A 27,750-nucleotide genomic window follows, 5' to 3' on the forward strand; every position below is an offset into this window, starting at 1 on the left:
TTTTCTGCATTCTGCTTGCTCCTACTGGTAAAATCGTCACTTTCAATGCTATGTCTCAGTAGTGAAGAAATGTCTGTGGATTTAATATTTAAGAAAAATTCGGTAGCATTTTCCCTTAGTTGCCCGAGTACGCGTTAGAAACACATCCTTCTAGACATGTTTCAATACGTACTCGTAGGAACAACAAGGAAAAATGATAACGAATCTTTCTTAAATACTAAATCCACAAACATTTCTTCACATCCTAAATGAGACATAGCATTCAAAGAGCTGTCCCAAAATGGGGACTATTCAAAATTAATCCCTATTGGATTAATTTTGAACGGGTATGGACCTAAAAGGCATACTAAATGTTCTGATTTTGTTGGATCATAGAACAATACTATATTAATAACTACACAATATAATGTAATTAACTACCATTTCATTAAGAGAGGGAGAAACTTGCCTGACTACAAGCAATTCTTCTACTTTTTTTATCTCTCTTTGAGTCTCTTTCCTTCTGCACCTGTTAATTCAACACTTGATTGATTAGAATGCAACTATGTAACATTTACATAACAATTACCTATTTCATAGCAATTATCTCATTGATAAACTATATAACAACTCAAATAAATACAATGAACTCAAGTGATTCATGTACAATTTTTATAAAAATCAGTACTATAATAGCATGCATATTTCAGGTACCACTATAATCGCCTAACAGTGTGTTGTTTGCAAGATAAACATGGGATGCAAGATAAACATGGGCACACAGGAAAACCTAATTATCAGAGGATGCCAGATAAACATAGGATGCAAGCTGTGCAACAGTCAAAGTGTGGAAACGACGGGACACATCATGTGGTCTTGCCCATTTGCAAGTAGGTTCTGGAGAGGCCTGTGTGCCCAGATCAATATACCGACCCGCATGGAGCAGAACATAGAGGATGCATGGTTGGGAGGACGAATGACACTGCAGGGAAGGGCAAGAAGCAGATGGGATATGGCCTGGGCAGGAGGGTGCTGGACTATGTGGAAGGAGAGGAACAGGAGGACCTTCGCGGGCACAACAAAGACCTTGAGTGTATTAATAGATGAAACCACAATGAATTTACATAATTGGGAGCTTTTCATATAAAATTAAGTGTAAGAGGGGTTTGCTAGACCAGGCAGGGGCATACTGTGTACTCCTGGCAGCAATATTTACTAAATAGATTACTTTGATACTAAGTACGAAACTTGTAAATAAACTTTCTTTTCAATAGATTTGTTGCCGACAATTGTCGACAACCTTCAAAAAAAAAACAGTGTGTTGTTTGATCTGTTCTATATTTCATACTTTTTTTTTTTCTTTAACCAACATTTGATTAAAAAAAAATCAGTAAAAGGCGAGGCCTTTGTATCTTATACTAATTATGTATCATGATAGTTTTATTAGAATAGGTACAATTGATTTAAAAGGGAATTGATCTTATGCCAAAGGGATTGATACATATTGACTCTTTTTTTCCAATCCGTTCAATTTTTCAGAAGATAAGGGGAAGAAGGTGTCAGAAGGAAAACTTAGTATACAATGATGGTTGAATAATGTAATAGTGTATATATATATATATATATAGAGGAGGGATCAAGTTACAACACTTGAAAGTTACAACAAAGTTACAACATCTATTTTTTTCATTTTCAAAGTCCAAATCGTCGATCCAAACCGTTAGATATTCAATCTATATTAAAATGTGCTTGGAGACCAAATTTTACATTTTTTGAAATTTTTTTGCTATTTATTAAGATGGGTACAAAATCGCTGTTTTTTAATGGTGCATAATTTTAATAAAAACAGCGATTTTGTACCCATCTAAATAAATAGAAATTTTTTTTCAAAAAATGTAAAATTTGGTCTCCGAGCACATTTTAATATAGATTGAATATCTAACGGTTTGGATCGACGATTTGGACTTTGAAAATGAAAAAAATAGATGTTGTAACTTTGTTGTAACTTTCAAGTGTTGTAACTTGATCCCTCCTCATATATATATATATATAGAGTTAGGCTGGGGTGCTATGGATAGCATAGTGGCATCTATGCTATGGCTCAATATTCGAGTTTTCAAAATCCAAACGGTCGATCCGAACCGTTCATCTTATTCTCCATATTAATATCTGCTTGGAGACCAAATTTTATAATTTTCTGAATTTTTTTACTATTTATTAAGCCACTTTGAAAATCGCTAATCCAACGGTTTTACTGTTTTGTGCAGCCACCGTTGGATCAACAATTTTGTAAAATACTTAATAAATAGTAAAAAAAATCAGAAAAATGTAAAATTTGGTCTCCAAGCAGATATTAATATGGAGAATAAGATGAACGGTTCGGATCGACCGTTTGGATTTTGAAAACTCGAATATTGAGCTGTAGCATAGATGCCACTATGCTATCCATAGCACCCCAGCCTAACTCATATATATATATATATATATAGAGAGAGAGAGAGAGAGAGAGAGAGAGAGAGAGAGATGGGCTATGGTGCATTGCAATGCATGAATCCTCTTATGCATTGCACTATAAATCATGAATTTAAAATCCAAACGACCGATCCGAACCGTTCATCTTTTTCTTCATATTAATATGTGCTTGGAGACCAAATTTTACAATTTTTGAAATTTTTTTACTATTTATTAAGTAATTTTGAAAGTCGCTGATCTGATGGTCCAGAAAATTTTACTGTTTTTTACTGTTCACAGCAAAACAGCAATTTTAAAAAATGCTTAATAAATAGTAAAAAAATTCCAAAAAATGTAAAATTTGGTCTCCAAGCACATTTCAATATGAATTAAACATCTAACGGTTCGGATCGGTCGTTTGAACTTTAAATCGTGATTTATAGTGCAATGCATAAGGGGATCATGCATTGCAATGCATCATAGCCCATCTCATATATATATATATATATATATATATATATGTGCACCCTTCCAAGCTTAGAATAATATAATTTGGCTCTTGAATTAAAAAGAATTCTTTTGGGCATTTTCATTATGAAGTTAAAAATATACAAGACAGTCATATTTAAAACTATACCAAAGTATTCATATACTAGACTTACATATTTATGTGCAAGAATTTTTGGAGGGTATTTAAGTAATTTTTTCTTCCATTCCCCTCTGATATACTAAAAGGCTTTTAAACAACAATTATAATTCTATTATCAACTAAAAGGCTTTTAAAGAACAATTATAATTCTATTAATAGTCACAGTAATGCCAAAATTCTAATAATAATGCGCGCAAACAACAACTTTCGGTTCATCTTGAACTTTCGGTTGAACAATACTTTCTATTACAAAAAACCAACCAACAAACCTGGAAACCAACAAACCAAATTATGTTTTCTAATAATCCTCCTACTTCATATTCGGTTCTCCTCTGATTTTCATCTGTAGTAACTACCATATATTTTTTTCCAATTTTGACAATGCAAACCAACAAATCAATTAGAAAACAGAAAATTAACTCACCTAGAACAGTGAACAGCTGAAGCAGAAATCAGAGGAGAACCGAGCACAGCTGGAACAATGCACAGCTGAAGCAGAAATCAGAGGAGAATCGAGCACAGCTGACAAATCAGAAAAAACCGAGAAATCACTAAACCTAGATAGAAATTAGAAAAAAACCGAGAAATAAAAAATAAGATGGATCAGATACCTTCAAAGAGGAAGATGGCAGAGACGACTGTCTGGCACCTTCACTGCCTTCTATTTCGCCAACAGAGGAGGGAGAGGCGCCAGATGGTGTGGGGTTATGGCTGACTGGCGGAGAAGGAGGAAAAGGTGCGACGGCTCCGTCTGATTGGCGGTGGCGCGTCTGGCTGGTGGTGCAAGCGTCTGGCGGTGGCGCGTTAGGGTTTTAGGGGGCGACTGGCGGGAGATGGTTTTCGGGGGCGACTGAGCTGTGACGCGCGCGAGATTGGTTTTGGGGCGAAAACACTTTCAGCGACCGGTGAAAGCGCCGGTCGCAGATCCGGTCGCTGAATGTCATGGTCGCCGTTGTTATTTGGATTTTCATTTTTTTTGGGAGAAAAAACTTTTTGAGACCGGCGTAAGCACCAGTCACTGATAACGCTCGCAGTAAAATAGTTCTGTTGTAGTGTCTGAATTTCAACCGAATTTTTTATTAATATCCAAATTTTATATTAAATTTAAAAAAAAATCCGACTCCTTTGTTTTTTTCGAAAACTACCCATTCCGAAATTTTTTTTCCGAAAATGGCCCCTAAAACCCGAAAAAAATTTTCCGGACTCACCCTTCTATTCCCGGAAATAGGGTGCACATCTGATATAAGCTCATTCGAATTAAATAAGGTGCATACCTCTCATCATACTCGCATTTGTGCCGATAATGTCTCACTGTTAAAATATCCTTACTCTAAAGTAAGAAAAAAATCAATTATAATATAATTTGATTACTTACAGAGTTATGAAAAACGAAATAAATATATGCTTACCTCCTTAAATGCCTCAGATACCCTATGATTGCCGTGAACTATCCACAACAAGGGACTAAATCTATGCTTATTTACTTGGTCTGCCATACTACAAAATTCGAACAATATTGTAAATCACCTTAAATTTTTCTAAATTATTCTACACCATTTTCTTATTAATAAAATATTATTTAAATTAATAGGGTAATTTTCTGGACAACTTTGGTATTTTCAAAATTATTCTACACCATTTTTGTATTTTCTAAATTATTGTATACTATTTTTGAATTAAAATAAAATTATTCCACCCTTTTGCTATTTTCTAAATTATTCTACACCATTTTGCTATTTTCTAAACTATTCTAGACCATTTTAGTATTTTCTAAATTATTCTACACTATTTTGGTATTTTCTAAATATCCGAGACTATTTTGGTATTTTCTAAATTATTTTAAACCATTTTGGTATTTTCTAAATTATTCTACACCATTTTGGTATTTTCTAAATTATTCTACACCATTTTGGTATTTTCTAAACCATTTAAAATGAACTAATTAATTATATTTTAAATTAAAATTAAAACAATATAAATATAAAAACCTGAATCGCAGATCTGATCGATCAAACAGTCAGAGCTCTGAAAGGGATTCCTAAAAGAAAAGAGATTCCTAAAAAAATTCTAAATTAATCTAAATATCCAAGACTATTTTGGTATTTTCTAAATTATTCTAAACCATTTTGGTATTTTCTAAATTATTCTAAACCATTTTGGTATTTTCTAAATTATTCTACACCATTTTGGCATTTTCTAAACCATTTAAAATGAACTAAAAAAATTATAAATTAATATAATAATCTACTACATTAATAGGATAATTTTCTACACCATTTGGTATTTTATAAATTATTCCTGACCATTATCGTGTTTTCTAAATTATTCTAGACTATTTTGGTATTCTCTAAATTATTCTAGACTCTTTTGGTATTCTCTAAATTATTCTAGATCATTTGGTATTTTCTAAACTATGTTGGTATTTTCTAAATATTCGAGACTATTTTGGAATTTTTCAAATTATTCTACACCATTTTGGTATTTTCTAAATTATTCTACACCATTTTTGTATTTTCTAAATTATTCTAAACCATTTTGGTATTTCCTAAATTATTATACACAATTTTCTAAATTTCTAATTTTTTTGGACATTATTCTAAACCATTTAAATTCTTTTGGACATTATTCTACACCATTTTGGAATTTTCTAAATCATTCTAGAACATTTGGTATTTTCTAAATTTCTAATTTTTTTGGACATTATTCTAAACTATTTAAATAAATAAATTTAAAAAAAATACCTTTAACTATGATAGTGATTGAAGAGGAGAGGAATGAACAATCAACAAAACAAAACCGAATATATAGGCCCACCCCGAGTCCGGAAATTTTTTTTTCAGATTTTGGACCTAATTCCGGAAAAAAAAATTCCGGACTCTAAAACCGGATAAAATTTTTCCGGATTTAGCGGAGTTTCCGGAAAAAATTTTCCGGATTTAGCAGAGTTTCCGGAAATATTTTTTCCGGTTTTAGGGTTTAATTCCGGAAAAAAAAATTCCGGAATGGGTAGTTTTCGAAAAAATCAAATGATTTAGATATTTTTTTTAATTTAATATAAAATTTGGATATTAATAAAAAATTCGGGAATTTCAAACTCATTACCTCTCACATAGAGATCACGTATCTTTGCCACTAGACCAAAGACTGGTTCTTCATTAAAACTATAGTTGGATATTGTTATTGACTAATATTGTGCTTATGATGTTTTATTTGAGGAACAACTAACAAGGTTGTTAATTCTTTAATCATTGTTCTGGTTATTAGTTTTTTAGGGATTGATACATATCAGATACATTATTGATGTATATTGCATTTAGATGAGAGAGGATTTGAATTTATAGCTTGGTGCTAAGATTGACAGACCCTGTACTTGTCAATTGTTTTGGCATGTGCAATGCTTCTTGGGGTTTGCACCTGTTAGGCTGTTATACTTACATTTGGATTTGAATTTATAGCTTGATGCTACGATTGACAGACATTGTACTTGTCAATTGTTTTGGCATGTGCAATGCTTCTTGGGGTTTGCACAAGTTATACTTACATTTGGGAATTCACATCCTCTCCAATACCTGGTAAGGGAATATTTTACAATTACGAGATCTGGACCGTTTTTTTTAACTTGGCATGATTCTCAAAGCCCAAAAACACAGCCCCTATGGTGACCCGAATCCCAAACCGGTTGAGATTAAATCTCAAACCATAAAGTGAGGTGATCCTCTGCAATACCTGAGAGGATATGGATTCTCTGCCTCCAGGGTTGCTCACTTGCTTGTAGATAGGAATATTGTCAATAAATGTAATCTCTGGTTGAAGTGCTGTTAATTTACTTTATTTCTTTACTTCACTTACTAGTTATTTAGACAGTGATTTTTATTTTTACTAAAAAAAAAAAAAAAAAAAATTATTTTATCATAAATAACCACAGGTTTAACAAAATTTATAAAAATGATCAAATCGCACAGAATATATGTGATCCGGATTTAAAATTCCGAACAGCATAGAATATATGATGTCTGGTTTTTCTTTTTGGATTTATATGCACTCCTTCAGCAGTTCGGGTAATTTTTGAGAGCCGATATCTCACGATTTGTTTTGAGATTTTGTATGAAACTTCGCAATATTGTTCTATGAAGTCAAGACGGCATGTCGGTAAATTTTCATAATTTTTGAAGGTGTTTTTCTATGTTAACCAGAGGTGCAAAGTTGGACTTAGAAGCACTCCTTCAGCAGTTCAGGCAATTTTTGAGAGCCGATATCTCACGATCTGTTTTGAGATTTTGTATGAAACTTCACAGTCTTATTATATGAAGTCAAGAAGGCATGTCGGTAAATTTTCATGATTTTTAAAGGTGTTGTGATATGTTAACCAGAGGTGCAAAGTTGGACTCAGAAGCACTCCTTCAGCAGTTCGGACAATTTTTGAGAGCTGATATCTCACGATCTGTTTTGAGATTTTGTATAAAACTTCAATCTTGTTCTATGAAATCAAGTCTTGTATAAAACTTCACAATCGTGAGATATCCGATCCGTTTGCACCCATAAATGCATAACCATGATTCACACACATTGTAAAATACAATAAGATCATATCGGTAATAATTTTAGCATCCTCATAATTTCTTTTTGAAGAAAAGTGGGATATTTCTACCAATTTTATTAAGAAATTGGAGTTGTTTACAGACGTCGGTACTGAAATGTTACCATTACGTACTCTAAAGGTGTCGGTACTGAAATGGTACTACCTTATGAAATAGTTTTTATATCTACTTAGAACAAAATATACCAAGTCACAAAAAAACAGTAATAGAATTTTCAGAAACAACATATCATCAACATGATATGTTTGTTGTTGACACAGTATTTAACTATTTATCGGTGACATGATTATTAATCGCAAAACAGAGATCTCACCAAGTTTGTGAGACAAAATTAAAAGGAGAAATTTAGGAGCAATACTTTTCAGGATCAAAGTCAACTCATCGGGACAAAATGGTGCACTGATATTTTGCTCTAATGTTAAAAAAAGGTTTCATCCAAATTAATTTTCTTAATAACATTAAGTGAAGATCATTTCAATCATTATTAATAAGTAAAAATAGTGTATTCTTAAATTTACCAGGAGGATTGGTGGGCTTAACTCAAAAACATATTGGATTGACTTTAAACGACGAAGTAGATCGAAAAAAGTGAAACCGTTCTACTATTAGATGCAGAATTTTAAAATTTTGAAATAATTTAGTCAATTATTTTGTGAAGTTGCGTGCTACGGAGATTCGAGTCGAAGAAATAGATGAGTCAAGTATAAAGTCAAGCAGTTAATAAATAATAAATAATATTTAAATATTTAATCCTCTCTGCACTTTATACTAAAAATAGTTAAATAATAAAAACTATTTAAATATAAAGTCAAACAGTTAATACATTATAATTAATTTATAAAAAAATTGTTCACTTTTGATTTTATACTAAATTAATTAAATATTTAAAATAAATCATGTAAACGTTTCAACGAATTGAATTCGTTATTTAAAATTAATCTCATAAATTCTAAAGTTAAATTTAACAATCTTCTTAATAAACTTAAAAACACTCTATTTTTGCTCTAATATTAATATTAAAATTTAGAAATCATGTATATTTATAATTTATCGTCTTCTTCAGATCGATCGTATAGTCACAATTCAGACCCCATACTGCAGATATCGATGTATTTCTAGATTTTTTTTTACCCTTATTTTATATTAAAAACAATCTAAATTTAATACTTGGTCCTCGTGAATTTTGCATTGTTAGTACTGTTGCCGGATCCCTGAAGTAACTCAATTTTTGGATTTTGGATTTTGAATTAGGATCGTCTCGGGATTCAAATCTGTCGCTCAGAATGTGTACACTTCACTTTAAAATGGATTGTCGCGGATTTGAATCGGACGGTGTCGATCTAAAACTAAAAAATTGAGTTATTTCACTAAATCTGAATTCACTGTTGCTTGCTCGTGATCTCAAAGGGTAGAGAGCAAAAGTAATGAATTAGAATAGCAAAGGAAAAACGTGAAATGACATGATGTGATGTGATTAATGTATTATGATTTAGCCATGTTATGATATAGTATGTAATTAAAATATTTTTACAGGACATGATCTGACGTGATTAAATCATAACTACACATAATATAATTGATTGTGGAGTTAGGCTAATATGACACTAGTGTTATATCAAACTAAATAACACCACATCTTAAACCCTTAGATCTGCTTTAAGATTCGTACTCTCCGCTTTTACTGTTCAAGCACTTCATTTTGTACGAATCTTAAAGCATATCTAAGGGTTTAAGATGTGGTGTTATTTAGTTTGATATAACACTAGTGTCATATTAGCCTAACTCTTGATTGTGTTTAATTATTGTTTTCAAGTTTTAAGTTGTTTCAAAGAAAATAGTAACAAAATATAAATTATAAATAATATTGAAAAAATTAATCACATTAATTACGTGATTAAAATAGTGACGACAATTATATCATATAACACGCAGGTCACATCACGCGACATGCGAATCACATTACGTGATTGACATACATAACGTTACACGACGTACAAAATGATAACGGCGTGATTAATTTCATTCTCTATATCAAGATTCTCATCAGGAAAAGCACTTATTTTATAATGACAAGGTATCGGGCACTAGGCCACTAGCTATGCCATAATTTAATAACAAGTTCGATCTGATCACCGTATTGGTCAACAGTTGAATATCATGATGATGACATATTAGTCACAGTAGTGCCATAATTTAATCACAAGCTCTGATTTCCGTATCGATTAACAGTTAAATATCAATATCTCATATTAGTCGCAGTAAGGTGTATATAAGGCTAAAGGTTATGAAACTTTGCGGGGTACATTGGTCCTATTTACATATATCTTATAAAAAGTTCAAAAAATAAATTCAAACACTCAACATAATCTCCGTACAAAAATATATTTGAAAAACATAACCAAATTTTATAAATTTTTTTAGATGCGTAAAAATTCGCTTGATTTAAAAAATTTGGACCATTCAAAAATAATGATATTTTATCTATTAAAAAATATTTTTTTCTTAAAAAATATAAAATTTTGTCTCTGAGTACATTTTTATATAAAAGTCATCTGAAACGGTTGGAATTGATGACTAAGATTTTATAAATAGAAATAATAATTTATAGTACCGATTAATGTGTATTATACAATAGTACCGTAATCTCACTTCTAGTCGCAAATAAGCATGTCATGATAGCTGCATCTATTAATCAGGCCTTCTTATTAGCACTCCCAAAAATAATTGTTGGTTAAACTTGTTAAAATTATTCTATACGCCCTGTTCGGCAGTAATACTGTTCACGTGGGAAAAAAAAAATCCACTCAGACTGAATTTTTTGTTCCCACTTGAACAGTAAAATCTAGTTCAAAATTTTCATTTCCTATTCCTTACTGGACTGCTGAACAGGCCCTACATATTTTCCAAAGTATTTACATCTACTGTAAAACATATTTACATCATGCATTGCAGAAAAAAATCATAAACTCCAAGTCCATATTTATACTTGAGTTAAGTTTTAAAAAAAATTACTTATATCACATATACGTTTAATCATCTTATTTTGTTCTCTCTTGTTATTTTTTATGATCGAACTGCTCATATTTTATCAAGATTCATCTTCTCATTTAAGCGAGTTTGTATTTCTATCATGAATTTTTCGTGTGGTTGATTGTGTTGGCTTTATATAAATTTTGAGAGCGTTGAAAAAAAAAATATTTATAATTTTATATAGAAATTTCACTTAATTGTATTATGAAACAGATATCATTTTTCTCACAAGAGAAACTCAAAAATCATTTATAATTTTGGACAGTGAAACGATCCTATTCTCTTATCAAGTGATATGTTCTTATCAAGAGTGTTGATACCAGCAGCAGATAGATTTGAAGCAGAACTAGAAAATTTAAACAAAAGCTGAAATAATAATATTTAAAAAGGTTTTCGTGTGGTTAAATGTGTTGGCTTTATACAATTTTTTGAGAGCATTGAAAAGAAAACAATATATTTCTTTATGTCGAAATTTCACTTAATTGTATGATTTTTTTTTTTATTAAAATTATTACGGTTAAACTTAAAATTCAATTTAAATGTCTATGTGTCGCAATTTGTTTTTGATAGAGGTCGCAATTTGTTTTCTTGTAGAATAGCTAAGCTAGCTTGCCATCCAATTCAGCAAGTTTTGAAGGGGGTTCTGATGTGGGTTTATATTGTATCTCAATCTAATGGTGCATGTGATTTCTTGGGCCATTCCAGTCGACGTTTTACAAAACTTGAGCGCGTTAGGTTAAAGAATGGAACTTAAAAGCCCAGACCATTTTTAACTAAATGAATAGTTGATAATTACATGGGCCAGTTCCATCCATGACATAGAAAATGTGATCCAGTTAGAAACAAATATGCGCAGCATTTTTTTGAAACCCAAGTCTAGACTTTAGAGCCACAATTTTTCTTAAACTAGGCTCCAACTTGTACCACCCGACAATTACATCCTCGCAAGTCCCAACCTTTTTTTCATTATTTCTTTTTTATTTGAAGAAATCGCAACAAATTTTGTTTCTCTCTCTTTCTCACCTTTGTTTTTGTTTTTCTATTGGCTCACCTTAACAGACTAACTAATTTTGTTGGTTCGTCATGGATACGTGATAATTGACATGCATGTAAATTATCGAAATAAAAAAAATTCTATTATAATATGTCTTATATGATATTAGCAGGTTATGTGTGATTTTAACAACTATCATCAAGTGTAACCTCTAAATATCCTTTGTGGAGTTCTTATAAAATACACTTAATAGAATTAAAAAAAAAATTGAGATTTATGTGATCTGATAGTTGTTGATAGTCTTTTCAAACCTTATCTTATACACATATGATTAGGAATTTAGGATATATCATGATGAAATCATATGATTAGAAATTTAGGATATATCATGATGAGAACATAATTAATGCACAATTTTTTAATTAGAATTAATGTTTGGACATGCTAGGGTGGAGTCAGACTTTCAAACTATGAAAGTCAAACACATATGGAGATCAATTATATAAAAAAAAATTACAAAAAATGAGAATCAATTATACAATACTATGTTATTTTACTCTAAATTATAATAAAATCATATATAAATACGAAATTTAAAAAAAAAATTGAAGTCAATTGATTTCATTCTCTTTTCTTCCCTCCAACTATGAACATGCATATATTCACACCCTCTCGGGTTTTTTCTGCACTGGTTTCTAATCAGTATACGATTCTACTACAGTATTTCAAGGAAAGAAAAACTTCAAAGTTCCCTATAGTCTCAATGTTCTTTAGTACATTTAAGATCTGATTGATAAATGCTAAACATGATAATTTTACACATATATTTAGTCTGTCACATTGAATAAGGTTAACATTTCATTTTTGTAATTTTTTTTTTGAGAAACAATAAGGGTCAAAAACGAAGTCCTATTACTCTAATTCGAATCTAGCTCTTCAAAAAGTTTCGGAATTCAAAAAGTTTCGGAATATAGATTTCGTGAAATAGACGAGATATTGCGAATCTAGTTCTTTAAAAAGTTCCAGAATGTAGATTTATTGGAATGGATGTGCCACAGAGAATCTTTTATGCTCATCATCGTCCACCGTCCGATGGAAACACGTTTTCTTTTTATCTCGATAAAGCAATCGTATCCACGCACGAACGCACTAATACTTTTTTCCCCATACAACCACACTTCTCAACTTAACCTATTACCAAGGAACAGCATACCGCTCTCCACACTTGTTTTTAGGCGCTTCATCTCCCGCTCCAACTCTCTTGCAATCAGTCGATCGAACGGATCAACAACAGATATCAACCGTTCGATCAGGTCTGCTCAGTTGACGTGCACTCTTCTCGTCCGTCCGTTGTTCTTCTTTTCTTCTTCTTCGCTAGCATCTTTCATACCGTCGAACTGGAGAAGGCGAAGAGTGATATCGGTTTCTTCTGTGGCGATTTGTGGTGTGGCCTCATGGACTCCGCGGGAAAGCCTGAGAAATGTATCCATTTTAAAACTTTTGGTTTGCTTGAACTTTCAGTAGGTTTTTTTCATTCAAAAAACTGAATTCTAGTGATCATGCTCATCGATTTAAGATAATTCCTTTTTGTCCATATTATTGGGTTATGGTATTTGTTTTGCTTTCTGAGAAAGCATCTTTAAGCAAAGTGCATATGAATTGGTACATAAATTTGAACTTTCTGAGTTGGAGAAATTATTTTCATGACCTCAAGTTTATATATAAAATGTAGGGAGCCACATATAAAGAATATGTAGCTTCTTTCGGTAAAGCTCTTGGATCCTCATTTTAAAATGAAGGAATATTTCTTTTTTCTATTGGACAAATCACAGTTAGGTATCTCATTTACTTCAATTTTTTTTTTTATATATACAAAAGACTTAATTTGGCACTAAAAATCTATTTTTCTTTTTTTGAAGGTTAAACAAAAAAAATCTATTTTTCATGTAATTTCCATTATGATATGCCCTTACCAAAATGTCATGCGAAGTTGGATGAAATAAAATCCTTCGCTTTTGAATGCTGAACTGTAGCCAAATTTTAGTGATTTGTTTTGAATAATTCTGGCTTTTGAAAACCAAAACCGTTTTGCTTATATATCCTTTATGGGCAGGTTAATATTCTTAGAATTTCCTCAATTGTTTTCTTTATTTGAAAAGTTAACAATTTCTCCAGCTTCTATTAACAGAGACCATTACACCCGATCAATTATAACAGGCATTTGCTATTCTTAAAATTTTGTTACTTGAAATTTCTCTAATTTGCACCGAGGTTAGTTATAATCATATCCCCATAATTGGCACCAAAGTTTAGTTATTTCTCTATTTGGAGAATCGTACCCACTTTTTTTCTTTTTGTGTTCCCAATCTCAAGTCTCTACTGATCTTTTCATTTCTGTTTCTTTTCAAGTGCTGTCCTCCGTTCTTCCCATTTTTCGTCTTAGTTTGGATGTCCTTTTACATGTTCTCTTTAACCAACAAACTTTTTCATTCTGATTTTTTTTATTGGATGGAATATATTTTTTTAAAAAGGTGGGCAAAAAGCTTCTATCAGGTGCATTTAGTTTATGCTTTTATGGATTGCCCCACCTTCCGTTCCACCACAAATCACAAAGTTCTATTTCAGTGTGGCCCTGCAACCCTTGAAAGCTGCAGAGTGCACCACATGCTCATTGGTTAATCTGTAATCTCCATTACTAGTTGGACTCAAGCATACACTTGCTAAGGCCAAAGAAAGCAAGATATTTTTTTAAGACAATGATTATGCCATCATTTGTACAACCTACCAAAGATATTTGCACAAGTACCATATGTCTATTTTATGTATTAGTTATTTTTGTGTCACCTTGACTTTATTGGTATAGCAATGGAACAAGCAATGGAGAACTTGAAGATAGACTCAAGTGTCGAGACAAGAAAACCCAACTTGGTAATAGTCTACAGTCTAAAACCAAATTAATTTGTGTATGCCTTTGTTTGCACGTTAGTTTGTTTTTATCTGAATGTAACATACGTTGTTGACGAAGGCCTGAGATTGTTTTTATTGCATAACAAGGATGCTAGCACCTAAAGAACCAAAAAAAATGAGTTTACTTGATGGTAATGTTTCCTGAGTATGAAAGACTAAAAGATTACCACATAAGACATGAAAAATTAATTTCACAATGGGTTCTGTAAAAAAAAATTGTGAAAAGGTTTTTATTTGCAACAAATGAACCCTAAATATCTAACTTTTCTATAAATGTTATAGTTGCTATTTTTGTTTCTGTGGAAATTGGTGCCACTGCTATTTAAAAAAAAAATACATGTCATAGTTGCGATTTTATTGAAGAGGAGGGCCAATCATAACATTGACCAAGATTAGTATGTCACTAATAAGTACAGTGTGGAAATTCATTTATTATTTCTGTGGCTAATGCAAAATGATTGGATTCTAGATGAATCTAAGATAGCGATGTTCATTGAGACTTTTCCTTTTTTTTTTTTTTTTGAAGCTTTGTCCTAAGGATGCATCCTCTTCTGGTGGTGCTTTGTGTGTTTCTTCTGGAACTATGAGAGACAGTGAGATGAAGCATTGGGATTCTTATATGGGTCCACAAGGGCTGTACTACAGTGGGTATGCATACCCAGGTTTGCATCTCTTATCCCTCTGCACCTGATTCAGTAAGACTTTATGAGAGTTCATAATTTATAGCATGTACAAGTACCTTCACATGCCTGCTTCTGTTGGTTCGGTCAGAGGCCTTTTTTTTCTTGTTTCTATTTTTGCTATTTTAAATTCTTTTTGCAATTAATTTTCAGGTTTTCAGTTATCTATTTTTGTTTTTGTATAACTCTCTCATGTTGAATCAGTAGCTGGCCCTGGTTTTTTATAATTGATGATTATACTGTAGGGACCAATGAGATGGTTAGTGAATTTCATGATGGCAAGTACTTGGTAGGAACCAATGGACTGGAAATTTACCCCCCTGTAAGTATCTCTTTTTCTCTATCCCCCTGTTGTGTCTGTTCTTATATCTATGAAACGGCCTTTAGTTGCTTTGATGGTTTATTTATCCAGTTGCTTTCAACAGTTCTTCTATCATATTTATTCTGAAAATATATAGGCGAATTGTCAACATCTCCACCTTCTATAATAACTATTTTTTAGTGAAAGATCCAATTATTGTGGGGTGTTGACAGCAACTGGCTGACACAAGGCATATATTTGTAAGCTTTTAATTCACCATTCCTCCTTTATTATTTTGACCAGCATATGGGATTGTTTTCATTTTATTCCCCATATGATCTCACAAAATGGCGTTTGACCTATTCATTGTGACTCATTGGTAAAGAAAGAGCCTGTAAAAGTTAACTACAAAACAACATAAAGAATAGAACAAACAAATCCTATTATTTAATGGACTAGTTCCTGTACCATAACGGATACAAACATATATCTTCTGATGCAAGTTTATTCTCATTGATCCATTATGAAATCTGAGTAAGGGGTTTGCTAAATTTGAATTTTTTTTCAGGTCATGCAAACAGATGGATCATATGTGTACTATCTACCAGAATACCAAACAGGATATAGTTCATACACTCCATTTGTACACGGGGCTCCGATTAGTCCCGATGGACAGTATTATTCAGCAGGGCTTCTTTCCCCAACAGCTTCATACAGCCCAGAGTGGTTCCCAGCATACACATGGGACCAGCCACTTATTTTCATGGATGGGTTCCAAGGAACTGCTGTTACTGGAAGGCCAATTCCTTCTTCCAAAAGCAATTCTATGACCAGAACTAAGGTTGTTCCTCCGAAATCTATTTCTGGAACAAAAGGGTCCCCTTCATCACAAGAACATTCTTTGGAGGGAAATAAGGTAATACAATATCTTCTTTTTTTTCCCTTCTTTTATGAAAAATAATCTTGGCCAAGGTGTAGATGCAGAGCTATTAAACCCAGGGTACAATCATTTGCATATAAGAGCTTTTTGTAGTTTCTAAAGCCACTAGATCGGCAATAACAAGGTATTCTGGATGAAAACAAAGGACCACAGTGTCTTTAGTTTATAACCAGACAGTTTTGCTAGATTTTACACCATTTGGACCTTACCTCTGAGCCAATGAAAATGGCTCTCTCCTATATCTTGAATTCCTCCCCGAAAATTGATTGTCTTATGCAAATTTGATGAAAAGGAGTTTTTGACCGAGAAAGCTCTGGTCTGGTGACCTCTTTAAAATAAAAAGTTTTGCTACTAACATAAGCAATATATTTTTTGAACAAATTGGACAAAATAGTGGTTTTTATACCCAAAAGTAAAACCCTAAATGGATCAGATGATCAGTGAATCTTCGATTTTTTTTCCATTAGATTATCAGCAGCGCTACATCAAAATCGGGGCTTCTCCATCCAGTTAATTTGACCGAATTGAAGGCTACAAAACCTAAAGCAAAAGCAAAGTTCAATGGATTCCACAACAACAACATTCCCACCACCAGAGAAAAAAATGTCGTGGTCACAAAGGACATTTATAACCTCACAGATTTCCAGACCAAGTATGAGGACGCCATGTTTTTTGTGATAAAGTCATACAGTGAGGATGATGTCCACAAGAGTATCAAGTACAATGTGTGGGCTAGCACTCCAAATGGGAACAAAAGGCTTGAAAGTGCGTTCAAAATTGCACGAGAGATGTCAGAGAAGGGGACTAAATGCCCCGTGTTTCTTTACTTCTCTGTAAGAATTCTTCCTTATCTTTAAATTTTCTGAAAGTAAGTTCCATGCGGTACTTGCTACTTGCAAGATATTTTCAAAATCCTTCTTCTTCTTTTTTGCAGTTTATGTAGTTTGGGAATATATGCATAATTGTGATTAGGCCATGATGTCATTGGTAGGCCATAAAACACAAGATTAGCTAGTAATTTCTGCAATATTTAAAAGTTGTCCCCCCCCCCTCCTCTTTCTCTGTGTAATTTTTAGAAATCTGAATTACTTGTCTGGTAATTGTTCTTGTTTAACATTTAAAGGTGTGGTGAGTTGCCAAACTTTAAATTAGCAACTGTACTAATCTCATGGTCATTCTTAGTTTAATTTTTCTTAACAAGTAATAAATCTTGGATTAGGTAAATGCAAGTGGTCAGTTCTGTGGTGTGGCTGAAATGGTGGGCCCAGTGGATTTTGGCAAAAGCATGGATTTCTGGCAGCAGGACAAATGGACAGGTTTTTTTCCAGTGAAGTGGCACATTATCAAGGATGTACCTAATCCTCAGTTTCGGCACATTATACTAGAGAATAATGAAAACAAACCCGTCACTAACAGCCGAGATACACAGGAGGTACTGCTACTAAGTCTAAATTTCATATCACTTATAATTGAGGATTAGCATACAAATAAGTACCAGTACCCATCCTTAAGTAATGGACTCATAGTGTTGATTGTACTGATAGTACAAACCAGTTTACATGTGTGTCCGATTCAATAATAAAACACCATGTAAGCACAAACCTAACAGATTAAATGATAAATGGTTGCTAGCATGCGGGGCTGAATTTGGAGACCTACCTTCAAGAAAAAAAAAAAAAAAAAAAAGGGTAACAGACATATAAACTAGTATACTTGCTAATATTTTATTTTTTATAATTTACCTTGTAACAGGTTAAGTTTTCACAAGGGATTGAGATGCTGAAAATATTCAAGAATTATTCCTACAAAACTTCAATTTTAGACGACTTTGAATTTTACGAGAATAGGCAGGTGGCAATGCAGGACAGGAGGAGCAAACTCCCCAATCCCAGTGTGAATCATCCATCGGTAATAGTTTCTTTGATAAATCAAAATCCTTGTTACTTCCAATTGCATGTTTATTTTGTTTACAAATGATCTAATTTATTTTCTATTTTCATCTAATTAAAGCAGATTGAATCTGGCATATCTGTAGAAGTAATAAAGCCTGATAACACCAAAGAAGAAGAGATTTCTGATGGCGTTAAAAAAGTTCCATTATCTCCAAATAATGCTATTTCATCACCATATAAATTTCCAACAAACCCTGATAGCAAGCTGACATGGCAGGATTCGCCATTATCTCCCCCTTCTCCATCTCTCTCCAATGAGTAGTATCTGATATGATAGCATGCTGGAAGCTTTTATGCCGTGTGGCACTGTTGTAATTATTTCCTTCCCATGAGTAAGAAGATCAATGATTGGGAAGAGAGCTTCTGCAAGTGCAGCTAATTACAACCTCTCCTTTAGTTATTTTCTTTCCATTTTTTTAGTTAGGAGTTGGTCTCTCTTTTCACTTCTGTATGGATCCTTTTTTTAGGTGTTTCTTTAATTGGAAATTCCAGTGTAAGGAAGGGCTGTAGGCAGTAGTGTGGTCCTGAAACGGCTCTTGTTTGGTGGTGGTTTTGGTGTAGTATCTTGTGATAGCAATTGCTTTCCTTTTGTGTGATTCAACTTTGTACACTTGTTTGTGCTTTAAAAATTCAAAAGCAAAAAACAAAAAAAGAGAGGAAAAAAAGCAGCCTTATTGTGTTGGAAGGATGATATCTTACTACGCTACACTGTCGGCCCAGTTGCAAGAAAGCGGTTAGATGCAATGCACTTGTGAAAGAATTTTTCTTTTAAATTGAACTTTTTTTATGTGCAAGATATATAGTGGCACATTTGCAACTCAAAAGATTTGTGCATCTTGTTTTGTATGTTTTCTCTAACCAAACACACTTGAATGATGTATAAAATGTTGAAGGTTTCTAATTGCTTGCTAAAGCTAACGTCGCAGATGTACAAATCAATAGGTCTCTAACCAAGTCAATCAAATAATTATCCCTATAACAACCAAGAATGCGACTTAAATGTATAAATAATCACCTGGCAATTAAAAGGAAATGCTGCCAACTGTGCTATTGGAAGGTTAAAAGAAAATTAAGTCCAGCTCATGCAGAGATTATTTGTGCAATATGCATTTTTCTACTAAAGAGCCGTAAAGCATCTAATCACAATTTTTTTTAAACAGATTCAGTGGTGGGACAATTATTAAAAACAATCGGCGGTCCCGGCTGGAATATATGGACTAAGAGCTACCAGAATTTAAAGGGTATTGATTAGATGTAATTTAGACCGTTGATAAAATAGACAGCCAAGATTTACCTAAGGATCTGAAATGCTGTCCATACAATTGGAGAGAATCTGTGCTATTAATAATGGCCGAAGCGTTTGTGGAGTCAGAGGAGAAAGAGATTGCTTACCTACTCACTCGGTATAGAATTTTCAAAGTGGATATGATTTATTATTTGTTATTGCATAAAGCTTGATATGCTCTTTTGGAGCTTGAACCACAAGTTTTTTGTTGGCTTCGTGAAGACAAAATATACATATATTAAAGAAAATAGAAAGGGAAATGCTACTGTTTAAGATCGTATTAATTAAGCTTTTAATGCATCTAAGTTTACCTAATATACCCTGTGTCATCCATTAAAACTGATCATCATAACAGTAGCCCATTAAAAGGTGGAGCGCCTAAAAATGAATAATGCATGCTCATTTTAATTAAAACAAAGAAAGGTTGGAATAATATTATAAAATTGTTTTTCTTCGTTTTGATCAAAACATGTAGTATTTGTGTCAACAACGTCTTTTAGGAGCAGAGATGGAAGATATAAGATAGACTGTCCTGTCCAAATAAATATCACCGTACAATGATATGAACATCTTTTGTTAACATGGGACACATATTGTCTATACTGGTGTGTGTGTGTGTGTGTGTTTTTTTTTTTTGTATGGAGAATACTTTGTTGACGAAATATTTTTTTCATCCATTCTCCGCCTCTAAAAAAAATATATTCAAACATATCTAAACATGGTCGAAGTAGCAAGAGATGGATCCTGTAATACAAATCTACCTTTTAATTAAATTTTATCTAAATTGTTTCACATTGTTGATCAATTCATGCAAATTCTATTTCGGTTCCAATTATATGAAGCGGGCCTAATCAATCTTTTAATACCCTCTTTACTGGGCTCCGAGCCTGCGATATAATCAAGAATATAAGATGAAGGTTTGAGCTGATTTCACAGATGGATAGTACTTAATCTGTGTCGTCCGTTCTCATGATTGGCATCCTGGATCATCGATCCGATCTTCGCTTTGCTATCTGTGTGGTGTTTGTGTGCTTTGTGTTTTTGTGCGGATCTGTCTCTGTGGGTTTTTTTGGGCTTTTGATATAGAGACCATAGTAAAATTAACTTATAAACTTCTTTTTTTATTGCTTGAACTAAATAAGTTCACAAAATTTATAATTTTAATATGTAAATTAATCACTCGTGAAATGAATCATTGTCAATAGATTAGATTCGTAGTTTGAAATCGATAATCTGATAAATTTTTTAGCTAAGATCATTAAAATGTGAAACTAATCACTCTCTCTGTCCCTCACATGATCGGCATGTAACTATCATTAATATTCACATTATACAGTTCCATGTGCAATGCTGTTGTGAAGATACTTGTGAACAAAAGAATTGAATATATTTGAGTTGCAACTTGCAAGGTATAGCTTGATCGGTTCTTTGACTTAACTTTTATTTTTCAAGATATAATTATGCGTATACCATCTAAAATTTCAAATTTCAAAAATATAATGTTATATTTACTTTCTAAATTATAAGAAGTTCATAATATCATATTTATTCTTCTAAATTACCAAAAAAGACACATTAAGATAGTTTAAAAGGGTAAGTGTTAAAACTTTTGTAATTTACACTTGTTGTAATTGTTTAAAGTTGTTTCCCATAGTAATGAAACAGGTGTACTCTACCATCTTTTTTTTTAAATATATTTTTTAATTCTCTAAGCATAGAATATATAGACAGAAAATAATAAAAGAAATTGACTGAAACCATATGAGCCTTCGATTTTAGTATTATATGATTATTATTCATCTCTAGTTTTGAACTTTTGACCAAGTATTTTGTTTTCAGAAAGGAAAACAAAGCAATTCTACGTACTGGAAATGACCTGTTTGGGAATACTGGACAGCATAAAATGTTGGCTACCGTTGCTTTCGGTTTTGGTCGAAACGAACCGGGTAAAACGGTGGGTTGACTTTGGTCGACTAACTCGAACCATCACCAATCGATGGAAACCACCCCACCCGCTAACCGGTTCATCCGGTCACACACAATAAAACCAGAAAACCTAACCTCCTCCATCCCGTCGTTAAATACCAAACCGGACCGCTCTTCCCTTTTGGTCTGATCTGATTGTCTGACGGGCGGTCGAGAGGAGCCGCGATTTTATTGTAAGTTCAAAACTTCGATTTTCTTTTTTTCTATTTAATTATTTCAGATCGTGTAAGCTGCTGCTTTATCATAGAGTTTCATTTTCTGTTTGTTTATGGACCAGTCGGTTTCAGAAGAAATTAAATTGAGTTGCTCTTGGGGAAATCGCTAGGGTTTAGCTGGAAATAATTGGAAAATTAGAGTGGGGAGGGTTGAGGGGTTTTGAATTTCTTGATTTCTTAGAAAAGCTTGTAGAAAACTAATAAACATCTTGAAAAGAAACTCCAACAACATCTTAAAACAAAACGTGCTAGCGAAAATAAAAATAATGTAATTTACCCTCCAGCTTTTGCCATGGAGGCTAAATTTCATATGAAAAATGTACCAGGGAGAATAACAATGTTACAATGTTAATTGCCAATACAGTACCAGTTGGATGCGATTCTGGTAGAGCTGATAGTAATAAACATGATTTTAGCTGAAGATTATAGTAATTTTCGGACTTCTTCATATCACTACCATTAAAAATCCAAATTTAATACAAGAATTGGGCAATACAACCCCAAATTGACCTTCTAATATTCTGCAGCATAATGGCATCAGCATCCGAGATAGTCCTTCCAATCGGGACACAAAAACATGACCCGGCATGGAAACACTGCCTGATGATTCGGTCAGGCGACCGTACACTACTGAAGTGCAAGTACTGCCTAAAGCAATTCCTGGGCGGGGGCATCCATCGCATCAAGGAGCACCTCGCACGCCAGAAGGGCAATGCCTCGTGTTGTGCCAAGGTGCCCCAGGAGGTCCAATCTGCAATGCTGCAGAGCCTTGAATCTGCTCAAGCAAGGAAAAAGCGGCGAGTCAAGATTAACGAAGAGATGGTGAAGATAACTAACATGGACTCTCACGAGTTTGATGGCCAGCCTCGTTTGAGCGATGTGGGAATAGGAGCTGGTGTGGGAGATATGGGTTTCATGCAAATGGAAACAAAAGACGAGGAGAGTACCAAAAGCCGGCGAGGGAGGAAGAGAAAGCGGCCGAAATCGGAGGCCGATGTGCCTGGGGATAGCATCTCTGTAGCTGTTGCACCTGTTGAGGACGCTATAGCTACGATTAAGCCTATTTCGAGTATTTCAATTGACAAGGACCAGGTTTATGTCGCAATAGGGAGGTTTCTGTACGATCTCGGGGTACCTGAGGCAGTCAACTCAGTATATTTCCAGCCTATGTTGGATTCGATCACAACAGCTGCTGGGGGCATGTCACTTGGTGAATTCTCGTATCACGAGTTCCGTGGCCGTATTTTGGAGAGAACTTTGGAAGATGTAAAATCACATGTAGACTTTTATAGGTCATCATGGGGTGATACTGGGTGCTCTCTGTTGGCTGATGAATGGGATGGTGAAAACGGTAGGACCATGATCAGTTTCTTTGTGTATTGTCCCAAGGGAACCATTTTCTTGAAATCAGTTGATGCAACCCATATTGTGACCTCGTCTGACACATTATATGAACTGCTCAGGCATGTGGTGGAGGAAGTTGGTGACCAAAATGTCGTTCAAGTGGTCACTAAAAACTCAGAGATTCATGCTTTGGCCGGGAAGAAGCTAGCTGAGGCTTTTCCAACCCTGTTCTGGTCCCCATGCGCTTTTCAATGCATAGATGGCATGCTAGAGGATATAGGGAAGCTTGAGGTCATAAGTGAGGTGCTGGAATATGCAAAATCCATCACGAGATTCATTTACAATAGCACATTTGCATTGAACTTGTGCAGAACGTTCACACGAGGAAAGGATTTGATAGCTTGTGCAGAGACACCTAATGCATTGAATTTTGCTACTTTGAAAACCATGTATGGTTTTAAAGAGGAACTGAGAGCTATGGTTCGTTCTGACGAGTGGTCAAGGTCCTCTCTATCAAAGAAGCCAGGTGGCATCACAGCTACTGATACCATAAACAGCTTGACCTTCTGGTCTGATTGTGCTCGTGTTATTCGAATTGTGGAGCCGCTTGTACGGCTTCATAAATTGGTTAGTAGTGCAAAGAGGCCGGCTATGGGGTATATTTATGTGGGTCTGTACCAAGCAAAGGAAACTATGAGAAAGGTGCTGGAGGATAAGAGTCGGTACATGCCATATTGGGAAATTATTGATTGGAGGTGGAATAAGGAATTGGTACGGCCTCTCCACGCTGCTGGCTTTTTCCTTAATCCTCTATTTTTTGAGGCAATTCGAGCAGATGTGTCAAATGAGATTTTCTCTGGAATGCTTGATTGTATTGAGAGACTTGTGCCTGACCTTAAGAAACAAGATAAAATACAAGAGGAGTTAAATATATATAGAAGTGAGGCAGCTGCTAATTTTCGTAGGCCAATGGCTGTTAGAACAAGGCGTACCTTGATTCCTGGTTAGTGAAATTCTATTAAACACGGGTTACCATATTGCCATTTAGCCATAAATCATTGTACTGGACCTGCCATCTTTTTTTCCCTTTTTTTGCTTGTAGACATGTTTAACACTCAATTAAGCATCACTTTACTATGATTTAGAAGCAGAAAGCAAAGGAATAATAAAAAAAAAAAACTGAAAAAAATCTGAAAATAGAGAAGAAATGAGAATGTCATACATCAGCTGCAAATAGAGGAGGGTACTGTTCTGGCATATTACCATGTCTGGTATAGTGATATTGAACTGGCCATTGTCTGGTGTACTGCAAATACGTGAGAATATCTTATTTTATGCTAATTTCACATTCTTGTCTTGTGTGGGTTGTCAGCTAATTGGTGGCTTACACATGGGCAAATATGTCCAAATCTGATGCAGCTCTCTGTCCGTATCCTTAGCCAAACTTGCAGTGCTAAAGGGTGTGATCAATCTTTCATTCCTTTTGAACAAATTCACAAACAAAGAATCAATCTCTTGGAGCATCAACGGCTCGAGGACCTTACATTTGTCCATTATAACCTGAAACTACAACATAGGTGAGATCTCTGTGCAAGTGACTATGGTTTTTTTTTTTCCTTTTTTTAATTTTTTAAAATAATAGCCTATCAAAGGTTAACTGTTTGAATTACCTTAAAACAGAAGCAAACAAAGAATATGCATACCTAATTCAGCCTGAAATGCGTATTTTGAAATTGTTCAAGAAAGAATGAGTTAATTTTTGCAATTATTAATGTTTGAGTATTACATATACAATTTAGGAGAACTTTATAGAACAGCATAGGTAAGGTTTATTGCAACAGTGAAGCTAAAATTTTGTTTCTAGCATTGGAGACTGAGTTGGTGGCATTTGCATGTGCAGGCAACAAGTGAAGAGTGAAGGATTTGATCCAATTTCTATAGGCAATATTGGCACAGTTGGTGACTGGGTTGTGGAAAAAGACGTGATCCTCTCTGATCCCCAAAAATGGAAGGATGTGATTCCGCCCGCCGTTGCTACACCATATCCATTAATTTCAAATGAGGATGATGTTGAAGCCTTCATTTCTGGTACAATTTCACCTTTAATCCATCCTTTCATGTAACAAACTCATGCTGTTGACATGTTCAGGGTTTACTAATGTTATAGTTACAAATCTGCCTTTAATAATTTAGCTGAGGCATGATCATATTCATTAATAGAATGCAGAAAATGGAAGCAATTGCATTGGCTTATTTTGAGGATTTCTAGTGAACTAAATTCACATTGAAGTCAAAACTGTCAGAAGTAATGGGTTGACTATAACCATACTGTCTTAGTTGTTGTCCGACACTGGGTGGTACAGATACTGCACTTCTATTATTTGTTCTTTCACCATACTGTTTTAGTTTATGTCGGTTGGCTTTAATACTTTTATGTACCAGTACGGAGCACGGGTTTTGAAATAATGAGTTGTCAAGAGAATAAAAAGGAGATCTGTATCATTTTTTTTGTAGGGCTTGATGAAGAACTGATTAAGGGTGCTGCTAAATGCACTGTTGGGCTTGATAAGGCCAAAACGGAAGATGAGAATCACCGTCTCTAGTGTAGTGGTGTTTTGGTCAATTTGAAGCGGCTAATTTGTAGGAATGCTAATTCTGGTCCTTGCTCCCCCTCTCAAACTATCCATGAAAACCTCTCTGAACTTAATTAATTTGGCTTCCATTACACCCTCAGGTATGAAACAAAAGAGCCGCTTATGAGGGTTTGAAATATGTTTTCGCTATCCTCACCAAAAGCACATAACTCACAGACCCTGTGTAAAACCATAGCAGCCTTGTTTTTTATCTCCTTTAAACTAATCTAAGTTGTTATTTGTAAGATGGAAGCTAGTGGTTTCTTTGAGGGAGTTTCAGAGAGGTTTTTCTGTGTAGTTCCGAAAGTATGGTTAGGCAGCAAGGTGCTGCTTAGAAGTTAATTAACACCTGGAAAAAATGAGAACAAGTTCCTTTTTTTTCTCTTTTTTCTTTAGTGTTGCACGCTAGTAAGGCTTGTAGTTTTCTTTTCTCCTGGTAGGGTTGTAAAGAAGTAGTTCATCTTTATGCTTGTAGAAGTGTTTTGTCAAAATCAACTAGCCTAAAAATACTGTTACAACTTCTGCTACATCTGGGAATTAAGTAGGTTTTATTGTTTTACAGGATTTAGCACTCAAAACTGTGGTGCCTCTTTAAGGCATATACCACATAGCAGAGTCACTTACAGTGTTTGGGTATAATAACATGACTGTAAGAATTAAAAAATCACCAAAATATTGACCATTGGTAATTCTAATTGAGGACAATATCTCACATATATAAGTGACATTTTCAGAGTATCATATGTCCATCTTTTTTTACGTTTTGTATTTCTCCTTCTAACTCTTTAATATTTTGTATTTTTATTCCTCTTATCTCTTCCAATTCTTTCATATGTATCTGTAAGATTAGAAAATTAAACCAACAGTAGTTAAAGTACAACAAAAAAATATCATTTATAATTGTGGTTAAGCTAATGTTGACTAAAATACCCTCCTCTCGATTGATAGATGCTTTTGAAAAGTACAGGGATAACCCTTGCCACTTACCAAGTTTTCAGGACAAAAAGAAAAGTACAAGGATAATTTAGTCAATATTTTTTAACCACAATCATATCGAAGTCTTGCCTTTTGAAATAATTGGCAGAGTTATCAGAGAAATATGATATACTAGTATGATATATTAATGAATTGAGGGTAAATATGAGATATGATAAATGTTGAGGACATAAATTCCAGTTTTTAAGGAGGACGGTTTAAATACCTCAACTGTTACTGTCTTTCATTATGTCTTCACTTCTTAAACTTCAATAACTTAGATTTTAAAACTCAAATGTCAAAAATAGATATATATGATCTATATCATACATATGTAAAAATATATTGCTGTCTTCATTATATCTTCATTTTTTAAGGCATGTTGACTATGTTTTGATTGGTATCAAGATCTTGTAAAATTACAAATATATTGTTGTGAATAATTTCTGGGTGTTAATTTTTTAACTTATTGATTAATTTAAAAATAAAATAGAAAAGTGATAAAATATTATGTATATTAATATATATATATATTATGTAAGCAGGAAATTTCTCCACACATGATCAATTTATTTATCAATTTCTTACTTGCTTTCATCTAAACAGTCATATTTAAATATTGATTGTATTTTTTTAAAATTCAAATATTTTCTGTTATTTAATTATAATTATTCCGATCGAAGTAAACATAAAATAGATGGATAAATTGACCCTACAGAGGAAATTTGGCTCCCATTTAAAAAAGCACAGCATTGGAGGCCAGCATCCCTT

At 33.6% G+C, this 27,750-nt stretch overlaps 2 protein-coding genes across 5 annotated transcripts; both read left to right on the plus strand.

Annotated features, from left to right (window-relative positions):
• The first annotated feature begins 12,884 nt into the window (after positions 1-12,884).
• On the plus strand, positions 12,885-19,118 carry LOC144558932 (uncharacterized). Of its 4 annotated transcripts, none has more exons than XM_078307800.1 (9): positions 12,885-13,183; positions 14,565-14,629; positions 15,195-15,330; positions 15,594-15,670; positions 16,218-16,565; positions 17,057-17,422; positions 17,809-18,021; positions 18,342-18,497; positions 18,600-19,118. In XM_078307800.1, the coding sequence occupies exons 1-9, from the start codon at positions 13,156-13,158 to the stop codon at positions 18,801-18,803; spliced, it is 1,593 nt and encodes a 530-aa protein (XP_078163926.1). In that variant the 5' UTR covers positions 12,885-13,155; the 3' UTR covers positions 18,804-19,118. The 4 variants fall into 4 exon arrangements, with proteins under 4 accessions (XP_078163926.1, XP_078163927.1, XP_078163929.1 ...); XM_078307801.1 differs by having other exon boundaries at positions 18,603-19,118; XM_078307803.1 differs by lacking the exons at positions 12,885-13,183; positions 14,565-14,629; positions 15,195-15,330 and adding an exon at positions 15,374-15,434.
• Positions 19,119-21,875: 2,757 nt separating this feature from the next.
• On the plus strand, positions 21,876-26,562 carry LOC144558931 (uncharacterized). Its single transcript, XM_078307799.1, has 5 exons — positions 21,876-21,985; positions 22,555-24,374; positions 24,744-24,948; positions 25,272-25,459; positions 25,886-26,562. Exons 2-5 carry the CDS (start codon positions 22,559-22,561, stop codon positions 25,972-25,974), a joined length of 2,298 nt encoding a protein of 765 aa, XP_078163925.1. The 5' UTR covers positions 21,876-21,985; positions 22,555-22,558; the 3' UTR covers positions 25,975-26,562.
• Positions 26,563-27,750: the final 1,188 nt, after the last annotated feature.

The sequence above is a fragment of the Carex rostrata genome, chromosome 9, assembly GCF_964058835.1.
Source record: "Carex rostrata chromosome 9, lpCarRost1.2, whole genome shotgun sequence".
Classification (NCBI taxonomy): Eukaryota; Viridiplantae; Streptophyta; class Magnoliopsida; order Poales; family Cyperaceae; genus Carex; species Carex rostrata.